Source organism: Triplophysa rosa, linkage group LG4 (genome assembly GCF_024868665.1).
Source record: "Triplophysa rosa linkage group LG4, Trosa_1v2, whole genome shotgun sequence".
Lineage (NCBI taxonomy): Eukaryota > Metazoa > Chordata > Actinopteri > Cypriniformes > Nemacheilidae > Triplophysa > Triplophysa rosa.
This window is the reverse complement of record NC_079893.1, coordinates 17484803-17510270: the sequence shown is the minus strand read 5'-3', so window position 1 is coordinate 17510270 and position 25468 is coordinate 17484803. Positions and strand designations below refer to the sequence as shown.

Sequence of the window (25468 nt, the reverse complement as noted above, 5' to 3'; positions counted from 1 at the left end):
TCCAATTAATGGCTTTTCAACGTGGTGATCGTTTGGTCCAATTTTCTCGATACGTGCTTGAGATTTAGCAATCCTGAAAAAGATCTAAACACAATAGCAAAACAAATGTTTTTTTTTTTCAAAGGGAAACTATGTATTGACCATGTCCAAGGCCGACGCATGCACAGTGGAGATGGATTAATTTTTGATCTGAGGTTTCCTTTGAAGAGCAAGAACCCACATATATTATTGAGAGTATTCTGGTGCAGGCTGATGAACAGTCTGATTTCACAGACAGACATTCATGCTTAGAATATTTTCTTAGATGTCAGTGTTTTGAAATGACATGAAATACATTGATTTGGTTCTGGTCTAGCACTGTAAAAAAACATAATATCCAACTTTCTTTACCTCCTATGCCCTTTTGCTTTGATCAGATATAATCGATGCAATATTTCACATATATTTTTCACCTTTGAAAGTTTCCACGTGATATGATAGCACAAGTAATGATGATTTTTTTATATCGTTTCACAGCCCCTCGACTTCAGACCTTCTAAAGCAACAGCTACATTTGCACCTGCTAAGTGCCACTGTGGCAAATTTTCACTTAGGCCTACAGAACATGCGTGAAAACAAACAGAACAAAATGAATGAATTTTTAACTAATACAGACTCGATTGATGTGTGATATTTGGTAGTAACCTGTTTAATTGTCACCACAACAACTAAAAGGATCAGTATCCATACATTTGTAAACAGACTGACATATACAAATGCTTTAATATTGCTGCATTTTGTTTACTGTTGTGTGTCCATTTACATGCTCTGCGTGTCTGCAATAATGTTGTTAAAATAAGCATGTGTCTGCTGCTCTTCATGCGGCGCGTCTTTGGCGGGCGAGAAGCAATGCGCGTGGAGCAGAAAGGGTTAAAACAAAGCACGTTTGGCGCTAGATAAAGATAATTAGAGGATATAGTGGCAAAAGATCAATTACATAAATGTTCCTGAGAGCGCGGGTTAAACAACCAAAATAGTTAAATGTTTTTAATGGATTATTAGGCTATGCATAAACCAGTTTACACCAGCATGGGAATTGGTCTATGTCAGTCATCCTCAATTGGCAGACCCAGAGCCGGATCCAGACCTTTGCTTCGCTCCATCTGGACCGCGGTCCGTCAATTGAGGATGACTGACATAGACCAATTCCCATGCTGGTGTAAACTGGTTTATGCCGGTTTGGAAACGATCAAGCTTCTTCTCACAATCCTCCCTCCATTTCTCCGCTGTGTGTCTGCTGGATTTCCCCTCAGTCTGAATGCCACTGTGCCTCTGTCGTTTCATCTCCTGATGCTCTTTCATACACACACACAGGCCCAATGGTGAAGCACATGGATCACTTTGAGGCAGGCGTGTGACGCGGCAACATTTGTTATTCCCTTGATCACTGGAGATTCCCTCTCAGCGCTGCTTTCATATCTTATAAAGGGAGATGCAGGTTATAATTGCGCCGTTTAAGACCAAGCCGACTGTTCTGTGGACCTTTCGTAAAACATCCCAAAGAAGGCATGACGCAAAAGATATTCCTCAACAAACATTGCGTGAGCTTTTCATCTTCCCATATTCAAGAAATCGCACAATGACCTATAGGCTATAGCTGTTGATATAAATCCTGCAGCTAAGATTATCTGGCACTGATGATGCTCTTCTAACAGAGACACAAAGAATGGGATGTTTGATGATTCTAAGATCTTAAGTACCCAATTGACTCTGATTTCTCAAGAACCCTTGAGGAATTGTGATTTAGTTCTCATCAGTGCACAGGAGGGAGGTATAATATCGCAGTTGAAACAGACAACATTTCCAATCAGTTAGTAACACCCTGCATGTAATATATAAAAACTAATAATCCAGAGCACAAAGTTATTCATACAGAACATACCTTACTCACAAAATATCAATAATAAGGATTGCTGTGTATATATCTGTATGCTTTCATGCAAAGGTATTCAAATCTTTAATTGATTTATGAATTGACAATTGATTCTAATACTTATCCAAGAAAGCAAATCCAAATGTATAAAATAGAAAATGTTCTCTCTCTCCCCATCTAGACCCTTTGCACCAGGAGCTCTAAGACTAGATGAAAAACAACTGCTCTAACAAGGACACAGCTTTCTTACAGTTGGCCTGTAAATGCACACAGTTTTTCTGTTTCAAAGACAAATCTAAAAGTCAAAGACTAAGTAAAACCAAGGATAAATTAGAAATAGTACAAAATATAAGTCAGTTGCTGCATGTGGAAAATAGGAAGTTGTATCACATCTCCCTCACACTGCCTAAAAAATCTTTACTCTCTTTGCCAAAAGAGGAGCATTCTTGTTAGGAATAGAATAAAGGTGGACCGGTCAAATATAATGAGAGCTCTGGACATTACACTGACACACTCCGTTTTACTAAAAAAAAAAAAAACACGGCTGGAGTGATCCAGCAGCAAAGACAGATATTGTTAGCCAAAAATTCAAAGCTATATGTGTGGCAAGAACCTGACACTGGCCACATCTCAGTAAACACTATTCCTACAGTGTTATATGGAAGCTTGTGCTATGAAACTACTTTTTATCAGCAGAGATTGATCTTCTTGTTAAAGAGAGAGAGTTGCATGTTAACAAGTTCAAGAAAATAATAAACTGCAACATATCTGCAACTTAACTTACGCTTTGAATATTCATCTTACAGCAACACAATGAGTCCAAACACATTGGAGAACACCAAAAACAAAAATGTCACTGCCCTTCTGATTAATTTAATTGAGAATCAAATGAAAAAGTATTCCGAACAACCTGGAACTCCACCATAAAAATGAGCAAGAATCATACTGTACATTGGTAGAACTTCCAGGCTTTTTACAGTAACTTACTGGAAACACTGTTGTTAGCTGGTTACTCCAAGTCTTCTTACAGTAAGCTACTGCAATTGACCCTTCGCAAGCAGTTTGACTGACAGGCGATCGGACCAATCTTAACGCCGATATTATGTGCCACTGTGACTGACCGCCATTTTGTCCGACAAACAAACCAGTCCGACAAACCTGGCGTAGTAGAGCTTTGGTGATTAATATGAAAAATTTGCTTTTTAATTATTGTAATAGTAAACAGAGAGATATATACCCAGCTTTAATGGACGTTCACACTATAATGATAAACGATAACTAAGTTATAACTTTTAAAAATCATTCTAAATCACATCACAACTATACCAATACAGCTACGAGATATGATATTGTTGGAATCATTAATATACAAATTACAGATGGAAGCATACGAGAAGTGGCTGGCAAGATATGCTTTGCGTCCCTATGATGTGATGAGCGCACCTTCAGACTTCAGAGAACATCATTTGCAGTGACATTTTAAAAGAAAGTCGTTTTCAGCAATGAAATCGTAAAGCAACAGCTGTACTGTGTTTGTTGTACTTAACACAAATAAAGATTAAGGTTTGTCTATTCTCGCGCTTGTCTTTGCACTGCGAGTCTTTGGTGACTCCACAAGCGTCTCCCAGTAGCAGCGCTCACATTGCGAGCTTCATCGCGCTTAACAACGCAAGTTTCGCCTTGGCTCGCCTAAAGGTAAACTTTATTAAAACTATTAATAGCTTTACAAAGCGACCTGACTTCTGAAATAGCTTATTATATGCTTTACTATATGCGCACGCAGATCACTGCATCCCTGCACGAGCACTGCGGGTGAGAGAGAAAGCACCGGACTGGAGCGGATCACAAAACTACAGACTGAAAGAAGGTCAAACGAATGTTTGATTTGTTAATTTGTTATGGGTGAATAAATTCAAATGTTTTTTTCATCATGACGCCCAACTTGCAGAGCGCCGATTAAACCACGCCTACTTATTTACATTCCGCGGAATACACGGAATAGAAAAATCTCTTACGGTTGACATTTTATTCCGCAGTAAGGGAATATTCCGTCATTCCACCCAACCCTAGCGCGAATACGTGTTTTTCTGTGTCTTTGGTGTGTTATAAGTTGCCCATGCATGTATTAGACACGTAAAATTGCAAAAATTAAAGTGTAGGAACAAAAGATGCATTCTATCTAAAAGCGAATGCTCACCTAGACCTGCCTGAAATGCCTCGTGTAACCACACCCCCACAAATCTACATCAGTTCGTGGTATGATTTGACTAAGACCGCCCAAATGTATACGCAAGTAAGGTGGGCATACCTGTCAGTACAATTGCTTTGGAACCTGATCTTTCAAATATGGTAAGAGGCGTTATTTTTCCGTCACACGCTTGCAGTAACAATCACTACGCACTGGTTAACTGGCCAATCATAGCACACCTCGCTTCTCAGAGTGATGAGCTTTGTAAAAAATATGCGTATTTCAGAGAGGAGCGGCAAAGAGGAGATACAAACATGCAAGGTGTCATGGTTCTGCCCCATCTTGTCTTGCTTTTCTTGATCTTGTGGCAGAGCCACTACAGAACCTCTTGTTTTATGTGGAGAGAGACAGTTTTGGCATTCCATATACTCCCTCTCTCCGGTGTGGCGTCTCTGTTCCCGCCCTTTTGTATCTCTCGTTATTGGTTGTTTATTAGTTCATGCCCCACACCTGTTTCCCTTTGATTTGTCCCTTTATTTAATGCCCATGTGTTCTCTGTCTTGTGTCGGGTCATTACACTGCGTTGCGTTTGTCGTGTGGGTGAGTTGCTGAGTTCCTGTCTTTTAGTTAGTCTGGTTTATTTTGTAGTTATGTGATATGTTATTAGTCTAGTCTTGTCAGTTTAGTTAGTCTTGTTCTTGTTCCCTCTGTTTACCCCCACGTGGGTCTTTGTTTTGTATTTTGTGTTTTATTTTATTAAACGTCCATGTTAACCCGCTGTCTGCATCTGGGTCCTCTGTCTGTGTATCCTTGTCTGTTGTCTCACCCACCACCCACACTCGTGACAGAATGACCCGACCTGAATAGGACCCAGCAGAAAGAGGGATCGCAGCGGGAGGGGTTGATACTGCCGGACTCCCCTCCAGGGTAGAAGCCGCCGGACTCCCTTCCAGGGTTGAGGCTGCCGGGCTCAAGTCCGGGATCGAGACTGCCGGAATCCCGTCCGGGATCGAGACCGCCGGGCTCCCTTCCAGGGTCGTGGTCGTCGGGTTCCCCTCCAGGGTCAAGATAGCCGGTGTCCTGTTCCCGCTACAGATCCCTGCCGGCATCCCAGCTGGTACCCAGGCCTGTCGAGGTCGACACCTTGTCGTGTTTGTTGTTTCTGTCCTCGTTTGCTGCCCAGCTGCCAGAGAGCGCTGCCCAGCCTCCGACTTCCCCCCCTGTCTTGTCGACATCCAGGCCTGCCCAGCCGGTGATAGCCGGTCTCCCAGCCGGCCATCCAGCCAACGCCATGTCCTGTCCAGCCGGCCATCCAGCCGACGCCATGTCGTGTCCAGCCGGCCATCCAGCCGACGCCATGTCCTGTCCAGCCGGCCATCCAGCCGACGCCATGTCGTGTCCAGCCGACGCCATGTCCTGTCCAGCCGGCCATCCAGCCGGCGCCATGTCCTGTCCAGCCGGCCATCAGGATGCTGCTCCTTAAGGAGGGGCTTCTGTCGTGGTTCTGCCCCATCTTGTCTTGCTTTTCTTGATCTTGTGGCAGAGCCATGACAGGACCTCTTGTTTTATGTGGAGAGAGACAGTTTTGGCATTCCATATACTCCCTCTCTCCGGTGTGGCGTCTCTGTTTCCGCCCTTTTGTATCTCTCGTTATTGGTTGTTTATTAGTTCATGCCCTCATCTCCTTTGATTTGTCCCTTTATTTAATGCCCCTGTGTTCTCTGTCTTGTGTCGGGTCATTACACTGTGTTGCGTTTGTCGTGTGGGTGAGTTGCTGAGTTCCTGTCTTTTAATTAGTCTGGTTTATTTTGTATTTATGTGATATGTTATTAGTCTTGTCTTGTCAGTTTAGTTAGTCTTGTTCTTGTTCCCTCTGTTTACCCCCACGTGGGTCTTTGTTTTGTATTTTGTATTTTATTTTATTAAACGTCCATGTTAACCCCTTACCCGCTGTCTGCATCTGGGTCCTCTGTCTGTGTATCCTTGTCTGTTGTCTCACCCACCACCCACACTCGTGACAGCAAGGTATGTGGAAAATACAGCGTTTTTGAACCTTAAATCGTGTATACACATTGCATTACATCTAAAACAAACGAAAATATTAGTTTTAGCCATGTCATATGATCCCTTTAATACACAATATTTAGGTTAGCTATACTTGTGTGACAGTTGTAGCCTACTGCATCATGCGATTTTAGAATTAACGTAACATTATCGTCTGCTGGTATGGACGCAAATAAAGGTATAATGATTGTTACAGTTATCTCAAATCCTGAATGTATCCCTCAAATGCATATTGTAGACCTTTCTGACTGAAATCATTCTGAATTGTGAATGATTGAGTGAACACTTGAATGTGGCACCTTATAACATGCACACAGTATGGAAAAAAACTAAGCTTATAGGCTATTATATGCCTACTAATGGGTTATTGTAATTCTGACAAACATGGCTGAGAAACATTCTCCACCAGTGCACCTAAATATTTGTGTGTGTGTGTGTGTGTGTGTGTGTGTGTGTGTGTGTAAATCATTGGTCCCTATAGATTTCTACTGCATGAACCCAAAACCAATGTAAGTCAGTGTTCCCAAAGATTTTCAAAATATCTTCTTTTGTGTTCTGTTGAAGACAGAAAGTCATACAGGCTTGAAATGAGGCAAGAGGGCATGTAAATAATGACAGAATTTTCATGTTAAAGGTGAACCATCCCTTTAAGTCAAGTCATTTTGTTACTTTGACTGACATTGTTTCAACATAAAATGCCAAGGTTATTACAATGCTACATGTCTACATGAATGCACAAGGCTGCGGAGTGTATAAAGCGACAGTGAAGAAGTGCTCATGAGAGTTCATGAGATAATCAAGTAATGGATGAAGTGATGACAGAGTCATTACTGATGAGCCATCTTACTTTTTACATACCACTTTTACTTTATTTTCATAATATAACTAAGTCACCATTATGGTAAACAATGTTTCCTGTCATGGTTCTGTCCCATCTTGTCTTGCTTTTCTTGACCTAGTGGCAGAATCATGACAAAGCCTCATGTTTTGTGCGGGGAAAGACATATTATTGTCGTCATGACTTAATATGCGCTCTCTCCAGTCTTGTCTATTTACATTACATTTACATTTATTCATTTAGCAGACGCTTTTATCCAAAGCGACTTACAAGTTGGGTAAACAATGGGAGCAATTGGGTCAACATTAGGACAACAAAAAGCATAAGTGCAATAAAACATGTCTCGCAAAGCCTACTGCAGTGTACAGAGCTAAGTTTATATATATATATATATATATATACAGTATATATATATATATATAGATAGAGTAGAAAATATATAGAAGTCAGAAATGTTCGGTCAGGTGCTGACGGAAGAGATGTGTTTTCAGCCGATTGCCACAGATGGCCACAGAATCTGCTGATCTTGTAGCAGCAGGCAGAACATTCCACAAATGTGGAACCGATCCAGAGAAGGTTCTTGAGAGAAGGTTCTTTTTACCTTTTTGGGATGGCACCACAAGACGTTGTTCGTTTGCAGAGCGTAAGGATCTGGCGGGTACATAAGTCTGCATTAGTGAATGAAGATACGGGGGTGCCAAACCAGTGGTGGTCTTGTAGGCCAGGAGCAGAGTCTTGAATCTGATGCGAGCGACTATAGGGAGCCAATGTAACTTAATGAAGAGAGGGTTGACGTGTGCTCTCTTCAGTTCATTGAAGACCACTCTTGCTGCTGCATTCTGGATCATCTGCAGAGGTTTTGTTGTGGAAGCAGTCCAGCTAGTAACGCATTGCAATAGTCCAGTCTGGACAGAACAAGAGCCTGGACTAGGACTTGTGTACCATGCTCGGATAGGAAAGGTCTAATTTTCCTGATGTTGTAGAGGATGAATCTACAGGACCGAGTGGTGCTGGCAACCTGATCTGTGAAGTTTAGCTGATCATCGATCACCACTCCCAGGTTTCTGGCCGTTCAGGAAGATGTGATGGTTGATGAGCCCAGTTGAATGAAGAAGTTGTGATGGATCCTAGGGTGGGACGGGATTACAAGCAGTTCTGTTTTTGCAAGGTTCAGCTGCAAGTGATGGTCCTTCATCCAGAGCAAAATGTCGCTCAGGCATGCTGAAATGTGTGCAGAAAAAGTCGGATCGTCAGGCTGAAATGACAGGTGGAATTGTGTATCATCCGCATAGCAGTGATAGGATAAGCCATGTTTCTGAATGACAGAGCCAAGGGATGTCATGTATACAGAAAAGAGCAACGGCCCAAGCACTGAGCCCTGAGGCACCCCTGTATCGAGATGTTGGGACTCAGAGACCTCACCTCTCCAGGATACTCTAAATGACCTACCTGAGAGGTAAGACCTGAACCATTATAGCACCAATCCGGAGACACCCATAGCCTTGAGGGTCGACAGGAGGATGTGGTGGTTAACGGTGTCAAAGGCGGCAGATAGATCCAGTAGGATGAGTACAGATGAGTTCGAGGCAGCTCTTGCCAGTCTCAGGGCTTCAATGACAGAGAGGTCAGTGGGTTCTTTAGATTTGCGCCACTTTCTCTCAGCAGACCTGAGCGTGGCGCGATGCTCGCGAAGAACATCAGATAACCAAGGGGCAGAAGGGGATGCACGAGATGGCCTAGATGAAAGGGGGCATAAGTTGTCTAAGCAGGAGGTTAGTGTGGAGCAAAGAGTGTCGGTGGCACTGTTAGTATCCAAGATAGAGAGCTGTTCAGAGGGAGGGAGCGTGGTGGAGACAGCAGAGGATAAGTGGGAGGGAGAGAGTGTACGTAGGTTGCGTCGGAATGTGACCAGTGGGGAGGCATGTGTAGTGTCTGGGGAAGTAAGGTCGAGATCAAGAGTGATGAGGAAATGATCCGATGTGTGCAGCGGGGTGACCTGGGAGTGATGATTGGAGCAGTAGCGTGTGTAGATAAGATCTAGTTGATTACCAGACTTATGAGTTTCTGAAGTGGGAACTCGCTTGAGGTCAAATTATGCAGTCAGGTTGTTGAAGTCGGCAGCCTGCGGTTTTTCAAGGTGGATGTTGAAGTCTCCAAGTACCACCAGAGGAGTACCATCCACGGGCAAGGAATACAGAAGTGTATTCAACTCCTCCAAGAAATGTCCAAGCTGACCTGGGGGACGATAGATAACTACAACATGAGTTTTAACAGGGTGGATTACAGTAACAGCATGTGACTCGAATGAGATGTTGTCACATGAGGGTGCCAGCTGTTTGAATTTCCAGTCGTTGGGGATAAGTAGACTGGTTCCTCCACCCCTCCCTGATATGCGTGGGCTGTGGGAGAAAGTGTAGTTATTGGAGAGGGCAGCCGGTGTGGCACTGTCCTCTGGCTTGATCCAGGTTTCAGTAAGTGCTAAAAGAGAAAGACCAGAGTGTTTAGCAATAGCTGTGATGAGCTGCTGTTTACAGCAGATTGGCAGTTCCATAAACCAATGGGAAATGTAATTGAGTTGTGAATGCCGTCCGACTCCTCCGGCACAGAGCTGGCCACACCCCCCGTCGCTTCACTGCAGCCGGCCACACGTCAAGTGGGCCGGTCTAAGAAGCAGAAGAGCACGCTGCCCAGCGGGTGGTTCAGCCGGCGATCCAGCTGGCCTTTCAGCCGGTCCCCAGCCTTGTTCAGCCGGCCTTTCAGCCGGTCCCCAGCCTTGTACCGCCGGCCTTACAGCCGGTCTCACAGACCTTGTCCAGTCCGGTCTTATGGCCGGCAGTTCCCCCCTGCTCAGTGGGACACTGGTCTCCTCTTGTGTCTCTTGTGTTTACATTGACATTCTTACTGCCTCCAATGAGTGAAAATGTTAAAGAGGAAAAATAATTAGATAAAAGAAAAGAAAGGTGCGGATTATCGCCCAATTCCCATCCTTTTTCATGTATAACTGCAGTGCTAATTCGTTGATTAATTAAAAAAATTCAGCGCTGCTAAAATGAAACCTTACTATAAGTTATCGGTAGGGCGGAATGGTTTTAAATTTGTTAAATAGGACAGAGTGTATTGTAACCAAAAACATTACAAATAAATTCTAAAACATCACTTCCAAACTTTTCTTTAAGGTGTACACATCATGAAATAAGATATTTTATGTAAAGAGACATTTTTGTTAACTTTAACTGCATCTTATTCTCCATTATTTCCCATTCTATTATATTTTACCCTAATTAACGCCCCTTAAAATTATGTCTGTCTTCGTGAAATGAGGTTGACAGCAGATTTGGTTCTGTTCTGTAATGTAAATATAAATATTTTTTTTTATAAGAGCATTAGCCTTTCATTCGTCCTTGTGAATTGATTTGAAATAATCCGGGTATTTGACGGATGAATTATTTTTCCCGTTCCTCCGTAGACTTCTCAAATATCTGATTGTCGTGCTTTCTTCAATTTTTTCCACTACTGCTCACAAATCTCGCTCATGTGGTGCATGTTCACTTATCAATGAAGAGCGCTAAAATACACTTTAAAATAAAACAAATTCTGTAGATAAGGGATTCCGCATTGCGCATTCAGTCTGTATTAGAGGCAAAATTATCCCAATTTTATACTGTATTATTTTTTTCTCCACGGATAAAGGTCAAGAATTTTTACTCACGCCTACCTCTGACAAGGCATAAGATTTACTCTCACATGTATGCTACGCCTTGGTGGTGCAACAGGTATAAATTCTACGCAGGACTTAAGGTGCATTTTACGTTCAGACTAGTTTTACGACCGGGTGTACGTCCAGCTGGTGCAACCGGCCCCTGGTGAGCTCTATTAGTGTTTCCTGAATAGTATAAATGTAATGTAATGTAAATGTAATAGAACGGGTGTGAATCTTTGGTTTGACAGAGAATTAATTTAGTACTTGATTCACTGGTTCATTTTTTCAATATAAATGTGAATTTCACAAATTCAGAAGGACTCGATTGGATTCCATACAATAATCAGTGGTGTCAGTCAGTAAATGATGTGCCAAAACACACTACGACACTTAAAAGACTTCCCGATCTTTGACAAGAAAAAGAGACACACTTCCAGACCTGCCAACCTTGGAATATTTTTTTGAGTACCATCAGCCGAAGAGACAGAACACAGGTTTTTAACATATAACATATTGGTTGTGAAAAATGCATCAGTCACATTTTTGAAAATAACTTTTCTTATTGAACACATGTATTTAAATTTAGGAAACATTTGTGTATATTGTGTGTAAATAATCTTCAGTGAGATACCCTTGATGTATATCAATCACATTTACTTGCAGTGGCACTTGCTCTTGACTGCTTTGTTTCATAGGTCGCTAATTTGGCCTTTCTGAGCAGAGCATCAGCAAGTTTTCCATGTGGCAGTTAGTCCCCATTCCAGCCACGCGCACGCACACGCACACACAAACACCTCTTGGTAACTTTCTATGCTGCACACATGCACTTACATTTTTTGCCAGCCTGCCATAATCTACTTTACTTATTTATTCACGTTTATAATTATTAATCTCAAAAGTTTGCATATGACGTTTTATTTTATTGACAATTATCGAGAGCTCGATTTTGCAGAGCGCATTCAATCCGCTCCACTGTCACGCGGATTCACTTTACTGAAAGAGAACGGCGCCGGCACGCCGTTTTTATGTGACCAAAACTTGATGCTCTCTCGCAGATATACAGTAAGTGCACGTTATTGAGTGTGAGAATCCACCAGCGCAATCGGCGCCTATGGTACTTGGTAAAATCATGGTAACTTTTCGTGAGCGCTCATTTATAAATCAGAAATAATGTTAGCACATCTTGCGGGCAAGTGCACGTTATCAAAGCCCGCGAGATCATCGACTGCATAAGATTAAGATAATTCAATATTTAAACTTTCCACATCCACCCGATCCGTTTACCTTAGAGCTCAGAGGACGTCTTGACTCTTCGTTTAAAACAATGCGTCAGAACGTGTGTGTGGAAGGGGATCACGCGGGATTTTGTGGTTCTGCCGATTTGCTGACTCTTGTTATTGATTGATAGGCCATAGGACGTGTCAATCATCGCAGCTTTCCATTTGGGGGAAGAACTCAGTGCTATGATTGGACATATTCTTCTTTTTTCTGTTTTCTTGTTTTGAGTACTACACGCAGCAGAGGCGTCATCAGGTTTTTGCGTAGTTTAGAGTGACAAATTGTACCAGCGTACTTTGAGGTAAAAATGCGTACCGGCTACGCAAAATGAGTACAGGTTGGCAGGTCTGCACTTCTTCACACTGTTTATTGCACCATAGCATCAGCTGCTCTTTTCTCAACATATACTGTAGACTATAACAAAGAGTACAAGGCGTGAGAGATGTAAAAGATGAATCATTACAAGACATTTGTTGTTTATTGAAAATTGTGAAAAATCGTTCTAAGGCTTCACTGGCAAAAGTAATGCAAAAAAAACCTTTGCTGGATTTAAAGAGAATTTGTAGTTCTGTCTCATGAGATCCCAACCAGTCAATCGCACTTTTAGTCAATGGCAGAGGAGCCTTGGATCTGTATTTCAGCATAACGTCTCTGGTGACCAGATTTAGGTGGACTCTGGCACCTGCTCAAAGTGACTGCCGAGAAGCAAATCTATGGATTTCATTTTGCTGGAAGGACATGTTTCACCTGGAAAAAATAAATAAATAGTAAGCTTTGGACATAAACAGAAGTTCCCTTTCTGTCGGTCTCTCGACGTTGTGTCGAAACGACAGATGGGGTTCGTCCCTGAGAACCAATCGCTTCCGACTTCTTAGAAAAGGTCAATGAAAATTGGCGAATGAAATTTGCATGCCAGACTCCGCCCCCGGATATCCGGGTATAAAAGGGAGACGGCATGCCTCATTCATTCACCTTTTGTTCTTCAGAGCCTTCGCTCATGATCAACAGACTTCGCTACAAGACTGCCGGCTCTACGACGTGGTGCAGCGGACTGTCCCTTCCTGCAGCAACTTCCCCTGAGCATCTCGGCGGTTCCAGAAGTGTTCGAGTTTTTTCTCTAAAAGAGCAAATTTCTCCAGACAAATTTGTCCCGCTGTTCTCGTGGGTGCAACACACTCATCGAGGAGGGGGACGGAAACGATGTCTACTTCTAGTACGCTGGGGCAGATGTTGCCGATACGTCCTGCCCGCACTGCGGGCAGTTGACGATTCAGACGTTGCATCACGGGTGGCTGTGTTTCCACGGGAGTCAGCCACCACCTCGTCTGCTTCCCATTCCGTGATGGCAGGACTACGGCCCTGCCGCCCGCTACGGCAAGCAGCGAGGGTGATATGAGGATTACTGTGAGCGCTAATCCGTCAGCCACTGGCTCGCGGACCGTTCGCACCTCGTCTTGCTCGTCTGACCATTCCCCATGAGACGGCCCACCGTCTTATTCCTCAATCACATATCGGACACTGTACGTGATGATGAGATGTCTGTTGCAGCATCGGAGGGTGACTTACTGGCATCAGACTCCGACGATTCCTTGAAGCTCCCTCCCTCAGGGGGTCGAGATCAGGAAGAAGCGGACTTTGAAATGTCAGCCATGCTTTCCCGGGCCGCCGGCATTGGGTTGCGCATTGCCTCTCCCAACACTCGCGGCTGGATACACGGTACATCGGGCTTGAGAGCGGCTCCAAGTCGCACTCGCCCCCAGTGCCGTGTTCCCCCGGAAGTGCATGAGGAACCTAGTACGACCTGGAACGCCCCCTTCGGCGCGTACATGTCAACTAGTTCCATCACCCTTTCTTCCCTCGATGGTGGGGCAGCTAGAGGATACGTTGATGTCCCCCGGGGGCTCAACCTAGACTCCCGTCCAAAGCACGTAGGCTTTTCGGCATCTGAGGTGTCGAGAGCTTACTCTGCTGCGGGCCAAGCTTTCCCTTCTCTCCATGCTATGGCGTTCCTGCAGGCCAATGCGCGGAGAGAGCTCCACGAGGGTAAGACCGACCCAGTGCTTATGCATGAACTCCGCGGCTTCACCGACCTCGCTCTCGGGCGACCAAGGTGGTCGGGCGATGTCCACACTTGTGGTCCAGGAGAGACACCTCTGGCTGAACCTTGCACAGGTGAGTAACACTGAGAAAGTCCGCTTTCTCGATGCACCCATCTCGCAAGGGGGGGCTGTTTGGTGATACTGTCGAGTTCGACAGTTAGGGAGCAGACAGAGGATATCAAATATGTCCTCCCCAGCCGCGACTCGACCGCCCTCTGGCCGCCGAGATCCCGTGCACCGTCTGCTTCCCAGCAGCCCTGGTCCTCTACGAGACATCGAAGAGGAGACCACCACCCCGTCAGCAGCCGCGGCGGAAGCCAAAGCGGCCCTCATGGGAAGACCCCAGGGAGATCGAGAATACCTTCGGGCCCGACCCCAGCCATTCCATTGCTGGTGGTCGATCCGGGACGGTTCCTGCGCCGTCCCAACAGCCCATTTCTAAAAGTTTTCTCCCTCTCTGGGCATTTATCACAGCCGCTCTCACCCTCTAAACGACGGTGTTCGGCAACTCGACGTTGCGTCACGGCGAGACCCAATGTCGAGGATAATCAGCAGCCTAAGCACTCTCAATCAACGGTGCGTTGTGCCACATCATCGTCTGGGTATTATCACAGCCGCTCTCACCCTCTACACGATAGTGTTCGGCAACTCGACGTTGTGGCAAGACCCAATGTCGAGGATAATCATCAGCCTAAGCACTCTCATTCGATGGTGCGTTGTGCTACATCATCGCCAGGCAGGTAAAACTGCAGAGCCGATCTCCTCTCCGGGGGTCCCCCCCACGGCGAGCAGAACGTACCCCTAGCCTCCCTGTCTCGGCCCCTGGGAGCCTGACAAGAGCTTCCCAAACCGTCACGGTGACTACGGGATACGTTCCGTCTCGGCTATGCGATCCAACTCCCCGGACATCTATCCGGGGCATCTATCAGATGTCAAGATGGATTCATGGCAATCAACCTGAAGGACACTTACTCTCATGTCTCAATTCTCCCTCGTCATCGCCCGTTCCTACGGTTCGCTTTCGAGGGTCAGGCATATTAGTACAGAGTCCTCCCCTTCGGGCTGTCCCTGTCCCCGCGAGTCTTCACGAAGATCGTGGAAGCCGCCCTCACTCCCCTCAGGGAGAGAGGTGTGCGGGTACTAAACTATCTCGATGACTGGCTCATTTGACACACTCGTGAGATCTGTTATGTACACACAGGGACCTAGTGCTTCGGCACCTAGATCGATTGGGACCACAGGTCAACCGAAAAAGAGCAAGCTCTCTTCTGTGCAGAGCATCCTCTTTTTTGGTATGGAACTCAACTCTGTCTCCATTACAGCGCGACTGCGCTCAGTCAGTGTTGAACTGTCTGGAATATTTCAAGCAGTCAGCGAGAAGAGGCTCCTGGGCACATGGCATCCTCGACGGTGGTGATACCCCTCAGGTTGATGCACATGAGACCGCTCCAACACTGGCTACAGAGTCGAGTTCCCTGGAGAGCGTGGCACACCGGCAGCAGGCGGATGGTGATTACGCTTTTCTGCCGACGCACCCTAACCCCTTGGTCTTCAATGACCTTTCTACGGACGGGGGTCCCTCTCGGGTAGGTCGAGACGCGTCATGGTCAACAGACGCCTCCCTGCAGGGTTGGGGTGCCGTGTGCAACGGGCACGCAGTGTCGGGGCGATGGCCGGGCCCCCGCCTGCGCAGGCATATCAACTGCCTAGAGTTGTTGGATGTGCTACCCGCACTGAAGGGGTTACAACCTCTCGTGCAGAACAAGCACGTGCTGGTCCGGTCGGACAGCACAACTGCCGTAGCGTATTTAACCGCCAGGGTGGCGTTCGCTTATGGCAGCTAACACGACGCCTCCTCCTGTGAAGTCCGCAGGTGAGCAGATCCTTGCGAGCCACACATATCCCCGGCGACCTGAACCAGACAGCCGATGTGCTCTCTCCTCAGTTGACGCCTCGCGGAGAGTGGCGACTCCACCCCCGCGCAGCCAGATCATTGGGTACAGTCCAGGCGGGCTCAGGTAGACCCCTTCGCCTCCCTGGACACCACCCATTGCCCGCTAAGGTACTCCCTGCCCGAGGCCCCCCTCGGCATGGATGCTATAGCGCACAGCTGGCCGTGGGACAAGCGGAAGTACATCTTCCCCCCAGTGAGCCTCATTGCACAGACCCTGTGCAAGGTCAGGGAAGAGGAGCATCAAGTGTACTAGTTGCGCCATACTGGCCCAACCGGACTTGGTTCTCGGAGCTAATGCTCTTGACAACAGCTCCCCGCTGGCCAATTCCCCTGATGAAGGACCTGTTTTCCCAGGGGAAGGGCACGTTATGGCATCACGGGCTAGACCTCTGGAACCTCCATGTCTGGCCCCTGGACGGAACGAGGAGATCCTGAGTGGCCTACCACCTGCGGCGGTTAAGACCACTACTCAGGCTAGGGCCCTGGCCACTCTAGTGGTTATCTCCACTAGACTCCTCCCTGCGGTAGGAAGTGGTCTCTGTAGCGCATCCCCCAATTGAGGAAGTAGCGCTTACCCAGTGGCCTTACGGTACCGGGCGGCTTCTCGCTGTTAATTGAAACAAGGTCGCCGCCTGTGGGTAGGCAGGGGCCTTCCCACCTTTCAAGAAAGCTCTGGGGCCCCCTACCTACCCACTGGTAGGTTACAATTTCGCGGTAGCGCTCACGGCTGACACACCCAGGCCAGTCACCGTCGCTTCGCTAGAGATTGTGACAGGGCACAGAGTTATGGCGTTTTCCATAGGAACCCCATCTGTCAGTTCGACACAACGTCGAGAGACCGACAGAAAGGAAACGTCTCGGTTACGAATGTAACCTCAGTTCCCTGATGGAGGGAACGAGACATTGTGTCCTCCTTGCCAAAACAAGTGCTGACCACTGCAGCAGTCGTGAGAGGTCTCAGGCTCCTCAGAACTAAGGTGAATGAATGAGGCACGCCGTCTCCCTTTTATACCCGGATATCCGGGGGAGGAGTCTGGCATGCAAATTTCATTCGCCAATTTTCATTGGCCTTTTCTAAGAAGTCGGAAGCGATTGGTTCTCAGGGACGAACCCCATCTGTCGGTTCGACACAACGTCTCGTTCCCTCCATCAGGGAACCGAGGTTACATCCGTAACCGAGATGTTTATTTTTATGTTTTGGGCACTACAGCTTTATGTGATATTTATTTTTTACTCATCATTACTGAGCATCTTTGCTGTGATAAATTTCAACTAAGGCATTCCAACACTGTGCTACAGTAAATCTATTACAGTATATCATGATGCTGATCAGTTTAATTTATATTTACAATACAATTTAGGACTAACATATTACAATGTATTTTACCAGCCAGAAACATGAAGTACTACCACACTGTGAGGCAGTTTCCTGGACAGGGATTAGAATAAGCCATAGGCCTTAAATTGGGAATTTAAAGTAGTTTTTACAAAATATGCCTTATGAAAACATATTATATGCCTATATTAAATTAAACTTTATGAATGGAGGGGCTACATGTACAACTTACCTTTATGCAGAATACTGTGGGTTTATGTCCTGATAAGAGGTCCACTTTCAACATAGACTTCATTTCTTCTGTCATGGTCGTGTCAAATCTGCACAGCTGCATATGTTTTAGTAATTTAGCCTGGAAAGACGCGATCGCGATCACAGTCACGGCTGGTTGTTCTTTTTCAAACAACACAATAGTTGCAGTATAATAATGGTGGCGTTATCAGCACACTGAGGCGCTAAAAATGTTGCAGAACAAGAGCTAGCTGTGTTTCACGGCTGTTTGTTTTGCATCCAAGTACGTTTAATTTCTTGAAATTTCTTAAATTAACATGACGTACATCATTGTAATGTCTTTAGCTCTGCAGTTGGATCGTTGAATCAGCGAATACTGTACACAGCGAGTTCGCCAGTATGAACGCACATTGCGTTCAGAACAACTCGCACACGAATGACTCTGTAGCGAGGAAGGCGGGGCGAGAGCCGTGGGGCGAGTAAGCCCGCCTTCCTCGCTACAGACTCATTTGAACCGTTTCACTCATTTGAACTCATTTGAATTTAAACTATTGAACTTTTCAGTTACTAGTGAATATAAGAGATCATTGAATCATTTAAAGTGAACCACAGATAATGCAAGATGTGAATGAGTTTTGCTCATTTAGTAACACTGGTTAATTCAGTTGGCTATTGTGGGCTGAAAAGTAATTTTTTTTGTCTGTTTGGTTGAATAAAATTAATGTTTTATATAACTTAATAATTGTAATTTTCATCTAATTTTATTAGAACTTTTAATATCTCAAAGTCACTTTGGTTAAGCCACTTAAAGGTACGGTAGGCCTACGTGTGTGTACAAGATTAGGATGGCACCACCTCCGCCTCATTTTGAGCCAGGAAAAACCCTGTGTAGCTGTACCCTTATAAAATTATTCATGGTATTTTAGAATAATGACCATAGTTTATGGTTATGTTTAATATTTTTATATGATTTCATAAATATTGTTTCTGATTGCACCGGTCTTAGACAATACTTGAAGCCAGTGAAAAATAGGTAGGATACCCCTAACATACTGGAAATGGTTGCTATAGGGAAATTTGTTGCTAATGTTATTGTCATATTTACCAAAGTACAGACAATAGCAAAACCTGCAAACCACAACTGACTTTTGAGTTCCTGGTTCCTTTTGCAAAAAAATATTTTTTGTCCTGGACTTCATATAGGAAGGTCGCTTCTTTTAATATTATTGTAAGCTGCTGTAACCAATCATTTAAATTTAATATTGACCACCATCTGAATGAATTATTTTGAAATTCATCGGGAAGAAAAAATATGTTTACACTTCTGTGGAGTACATAAGGAGCCAAATCTAAATCGGGGTTAGAAAAACTGCCATCCTGGACATTTGGAGCCAAGTTCAAATAGCCAAATTCAATGAAAACATGCATGCAACCCACAAAAGAACATAGCATTGTTGACATGGTTATTATTGACACTTATTTTATGAATGTTGATGAGCTGGGGCAGAGTGATGAAAGGGGTGCTTGGCAGGCCCGGATTAAGAACTCAGAGGCCCCTGGGCACAAGTGTCTTATGGACCCCCCATACACACACATGCGCACAATAAAGTTTTAAATTAGCCTAGGGTACTATGTGTATGAAACACCTCTATGTTTCAGGATTACAGGATTACATTGACAAGTTACAAACTATGATCACAACCTGAAGGACAATATCAACACCTGTACACATCCTCCATCATACAGGATATACACCACATGATTGCAACAAGGCCTTCCTGGACCAGCAACAACAATATTAAGACCTTTCCCTGAATACTGTAACTCACTGGCATATTCAAGCACACACTACCACACCTCAACCTTTTAATTCAGTTCTATCAGATTCTTCCATAATTCAACACAAACATGCCAGATTCACAAAACTGTTCTTAAGAGAAAATATAAGAACTTTCTTCAAATAAATTACAGAAACTTCTTAAAAATATTCTTAAATGCAATTCTAAAATACTGTATTTCCATCCTCATTTTTTCAAAGACTAAACGGGCAGGGCAGTCTTTGTCAATGATTATACTACAAGAGTAATTTGTCCAATTGTTAAACTTTATTTGTGTAACAAGCACCTCGCGACTCGCATTATTATGTAAGCGTGTAATGTGTTACAGTAAACGACATTAACAAGTATTATAAGTATACTTCTTTAGCATATATATTATGACATCATCATATATATTTTTTAAACATTTTGCAATGTATGTAAAAGCACTGTGGATTATCTAATAATGAAGGCTAAATATTGGTAACTTAAGGCAGTTACCGATCAACAATATATCAATATAAAATAATTCACAAAAGTGATGGAAACGCCAAATTTCGAATTAAAAACGCTTAATTCGCAAAAAAAGTTTTTATGCTCGCTTGAGGTGGTTTTTCATTTTTGCGAAAAAGGTTTATGCGAATAATGGGAGATGGAAACGCATTTGCCGAATAAATTCCTCCAAAAACTCACCTAACTGCACTATGAGACGGCCGGTGTAACCTGACTAACCAGTGTAATGATCTTGTGACACAGCATCAGAAATGTTGTGATGGTCATTCTTAAACGCCTGAGCAAAGTCGTCAAGTATTTCTGTAATTGCCTCTTAGAACTGTCACGACTATGTTTCCCGAACAGCAGGCATCCACAAAAGCACCGCATTTATTGAGTTTTCTAATCGTCTGTTTGTGCAAGTATTATTATATTTGAAAACTATTATATTCAGTGGCTTCTCTTACTTTTCTTACTGATATTTAGTGCCAGTTTATTAGGAAGTGACGGTTGACTAGTTGGATGGAAACGGTGCTTATTCGCAAATGTTTTATGCGATATTCCAATTTTGCGCATAAGCTAAATTGGCAACTTTGGATGGAAACCCGGCTAGTGACAGGTTGTTGGAAACGCTGTTTTGTACTCATTTTATTCACAAGTTACCTGTCGTACGGTGCTGCTGCTTCCTGCCGGGAAAGAGAGACCTCGCGCTCGCGGGGCAGCACTTGCGACATTTTCCCACTGAATGAAAGCTAAGGTTTATCCAAAAAGTCGCTAGATTTGTCGCTATGCGCTTCTTCTAAACAAAAGCCGCTGGAGGGCTCGTAAAAGTGATTAAATCAAAAGACAGACTTCCTAATTTAGAAACACTGTTTTGTGTGTGCACCTCCATGTGCGCGGGAGAGAGAAGCGCACGGCAGAATGAATATGGCGTAAACGCTGTTATGTGAAAATGTTTTCCCTAGCCTGGGCCCCAAGCGCGCATGGGTCCCTGAGCCTGTGCCCATAATGCCCATTGGATAATCCGGCCCTGGTGCTTGGTGTGAGAAGCATTTTAAAGCTGTCTGAATCGCTGCAAAAGTTGGCTCTACAAAAAGTAAATGTAAAACTCATTTTTTCTAAGAATATAATTTCCAACATAAATCACTGTCATAATAGTTGCTTTAGTGCTGCAAAGCTGTAAAACTCAAATATCACAAAGAACAAATTACTGAATACTTTTGCTATACATAATATATATACAAGAATATGTAAGATGTAAGTTATAACTATTATTTAAGCATGCCCTCTATATTTCCAATTTAGTCCTCATTTGCTGCCTTGTATTACTGTGGTGGAGGAAGCTGATCCAAAAACAGAACAAAAGAAATACCTCCTTACAGAGTGAAGGGACAGATATCAATCCCTCAAGGATAAAAGAAACAAGTCAATTCATAGTCCTGTATCTCTTTTATTTCCTCCTTTCAAAGCTCAAACTGGTTTTATGGCGGTATAAAACGAAACATGCATCAAGTTGATCCCCATTTGCCTTTCATTATTTCCTGCTAGACTTTGTTAGCGACCGTCATATAAGGCAATTAAAGAAGAAATTGAGCAGCTTGCCACTTAGCGAAGAGACAAGCAGCTTTAAACAGTTAAACATTTCAGAACGAAATAATGGCAATATCATTTGCATTTTAATACTGCCAACTAAGAGGCATGCAAGACAGGAAATCATTCATTTTCATAGTGCTCATGCTGTAGGCTTGAGAAAAAAATGAGGGGTGCAATGATTTGCTAATTCTCTCATCTCACAGCCGGGTTTAAAGTCTTATATGCAATTAGTAGCTGACTTACAAAAGATTAGAGGAACAGCTTCATCCACTGAAATTAGACAACTGGAATTGTAAACACAATGCAGCAATCACCCTTTTGTTAGCAATAAGCCAACTGTATGTTTAAACAGCTTAGGGAGATGTCAAACAAAGCCCACAGAATATGACTACTTAAATAACAGTCATATCTGACCGAGTTTCAAAATCACAACAACTGGAAGGAAGAAAAAAAGAGTGGAATAATATAACCAAAGGATTCAAATAAATACAGTAATAGCAAAGGTGTGAGTGAGTGTGACAACATTTCATTTCATTATTTTTGGCTGGCAGTATAGTGATATATTCCACAATATTTCTAGAAGCAGTGAAATGTCTATTCAAATATCCGCCTTAAAGGGCTGTTTAACTGACCCTTCAATTATCATCAGCAGTAACATTACTTCAGTTTGCAGTAATACTTAATCTTAATTGACAATTCTACTCTTGCTGAGAAAACACATTTTCAAAATCCGCTATTGTTTGTAAATTTGATTATACTGTCATAAAAAAGTATCAGCCAGCATGCTAACTCCCTGACCACTGGAATCTCCACACTGCTAAAGGGTTAAGTGTGTAGAATAGAATGAAATGAAATGAAATGAAATGGAATGGAATGGCATGCAATACAATAGAATGGAATGGAATGGACTGGAATAGAATAGAATTCATAACTACCTGTTCTGGGTTTGCTGAGGGACTGAATCTCTTGGCACACACCAAAAAGATGTCCGGTTGTGGCTTGCCATTCATGACTTCTGGATCATCTCCAAGTACAATGTGAGAAAAGAGCCTGAAGAACTCTTTATGACGGCTGGTCTTCATTTCAAAAGTCAAGCCTGCTGAACTTGTGGCCACAGCAATAGGAATGCCATGCTTGTGGAGATGATTGACAAGCTTCTCTATACCTAAAATAATTCAGTCTATTTAAATTGCAAAGATAATCATCAGATTTCATGTCTATCCCTCTGTTACATTCTGCTTCAAACACATCTTCCACTTTAAATCCTACAGGGTCATTACCTGGAATCAGAGAGGCAGTGGGGAATAATCTCTCCTGAATTTCCCTGCTCTCCTCCAGGAGCTCCTCGGGTGTCATCGGGAGTTCTAGTTTGTCTCTGATAATTCTGGCAGCATCCAGAGCCTTCTTGCCCATCACAGAGGACTTCACTTCCCATGTGTACTTCTTATTGAACCGGTCACAAACTTCCTGAAACGAGACTGTGTACAGTCTCTCTGTATCTGCAACAGATATTTAAATGAAAAACATGATACTGCAATGTAAATTAACGGAACAAAAACGTTTTAAGCGTTATGCTTTTTCGGTTCACGACTATCAAAACAGACTAGTGAAATAAGGTCTCAGCCTTTCTGATTCCATGAATTATGAGTTACAGAAAGAAAAGTAAGCAAATGAATAATTTTATTTATGGGAGCTGATTTACAAGCGTACTTTTAAAAATGTTTTCACCCACCCAATAACAAGCCGTCCATATCAAAAAGTACATGTGTTACTTGTTTACAAGACATGTTTGAAGCGACGCGTGTGTTGGACTTCTTGTCAGAACCTCATTGACTCGTTGAAAAAGAAAACAGACAGACGCGGATCCTGCTGGACAAACGAAGTTCAAACAGAATTATAATAATAACCCATTTTAAAATAATATCGATTGTTTTTATTCCCAGTTGCTAACTGTAAGTTAAAATAAATATATTTATTGTTGTAAATATACAATAAACTATCATATTGCTAATTCAGAGACAGCCTTTTTGGGAAACTCGGGGCAACTTATAACTCGCCATTTTGTTGCAAAGACTTGTGGGATATGAAGTTTTTCATAGACTGCTCTAATGCATAACTCGCAGTCAGTACTGGAAAAAGGTCATGACAGAGGGGAAAGATTAATGAACAAATACATAAATTGTATATAAAGTGTAAATATAAATGATATAGGCCTATAGTGGTTAGGAAATAATATATCTAAAAGTTGTTTTTATGTATTTTTCTAATTTGTTAATTTTCTAATGAAAAATATTCAGTGTGCACTTTACATCAAAGAACCAATGACTGAGTATTATTGAGGCAATGTTACGACCAATTGCCAAGAGGGAATGCATATTGTGAACAGTACAAGTAATCCTATGGCACCATATTGGCTGAGAGGACGATCCCCCCAATCAACAGACTAAAGAAGAAGAGAGTGGTCAGCTGGACAGGGGTTACATTGACTTATTGCTGTTATCCAAGAACAAAAAGGCCTTTTTAATGAATTAAAAATCTGTTGTTTAATTGCTTCTGCCACAGTGTACATAATTTTCACCCATTTGATTACATGACATTTTCAACATAATAATGTGGCTGTATTTTTCTGAACAGTGGACAAAGGCATATCACAAAGGCAGTCATTAATGTCTACAACTTGCATAAAACTAAATATATATGTAACACCCTCGTAAGAGAAGAAGAACGATACCACACTGGAATAAGGATTGAGCAAGTAGTTTTATTACTGAGTCCAGAAGAGGCTGACAAGTGCTCAAGTAAAATTGGAACATCCAAGGAAAATAATCCAAACTACATCCACGGAGTATAGAAACCAAAAGAGTCCACAAGTAGTTTAGAGAGTAACATACAACAAGACGGGACACTGGACATGACTAAACACTGGGTTAAAATAGAGTCCATGGGATGGGGTTCAGGTGGACTGTATTGAGCAACAGGTGCGGGGTGATCAATGATGCAGTGCATGATGGCAAATGTAGTCCTGGGGTTAAAAGTGCAGTGATTGTGATCTACTGTAGCGGGGTGTGGCTCTGGTTCGGGCGGTGTGGTCGACGAAGACAGAGCAGATGTTACAGTAGCCCCTCACAGGGGCCTTTCTGGACGGCCATGAGGACGGGGTGCCAGTCGGTCAGGGTGAGAGATGTGGAATTGTCTGAGCAGTTCAGGATCTAGGATGTCTTCTCGGGCCACCCATGACTGTTCTACCCCTCCCAGTCTATGATATATTCTAAGCAGCCACCCCGCCTCCTGGAGTCCAGAATGGCTTCCACTTGGAAGATTTGTTGGAACTCATCGATGGGTGGTGGAGGAGGCAGCTCGGGCCCCGCACCAGGCTCTGTGGAGGGAACAGAAACAGGTTCATGGTAAGGTTTGAGAAGTGACACATGGAAGGAGGGTGAGATTCTGTAGTGCGGGGGTAATTCAAGTCGGAATGTTACTGGATTGATCTGGTGAAGAACTACAATGGGGCCGATGTATTTGGGGCTAAGTTTTTTGTAGGGCTGTCGCAGTCGGAGATCTCGGGTGGATAACCACACCTTCTGGCCTGGTTGATAATGCGGGGCAGGTGCTCAGCGTTTGCCTTTTGGCTACGAACTGCTTGTTGTAGATGATGAGCGGAGTCCCATACTCTATCACTCTCCCGAAACCAGTGGTTCACTGCTGGCACCGCAGAGGGATCTCCCGAACAGGGGAACATTGGGGTTTGGTAGCCGAGTATGCATTGAAAGGGGGTTAGTCCAGGGGATGACTTTCGGCCCAGGGTAGGTAGCGGTGCCAGGTGTGTTGATGATCATGGCAGTATGTCCTCAGGTATCTCCCATGGTCTTGAATTTTCCTTTCAGCCTGGCTGTTGGATTGAGGGTGATAACCAGAAGTGAGACTGATGGTAACATTGAGTGGTTCACTAGTTCGCCTATGCAGATA

General features: G+C 43.8%; 1 protein-coding gene across 1 annotated transcript in view; it reads right to left on the bottom strand.

The window, feature by feature from the left end:
* Positions 1 to 23337, bottom strand: part of pudp (pseudouridine 5'-phosphatase) — a 42738-nt gene extending 19401 nt beyond the window's left edge. The window contains exons 1-3 of the mRNA XM_057332428.1: positions 23235 to 23337; positions 22783 to 23001; positions 22438 to 22667 (exon numbers count right to left, since the gene is read on the bottom strand). Coding sequence (XP_057188411.1) covers positions 22438 to 22667; positions 22783 to 23001; positions 23235 to 23289 — 504 coding nt within the window. The 5' untranslated portion in view covers positions 23290 to 23337. The remainder of the gene's footprint in view (positions 1 to 22437; positions 22668 to 22782; positions 23002 to 23234) is intronic.
* Positions 23338 to 25468: the final 2131 nt, after the last annotated feature.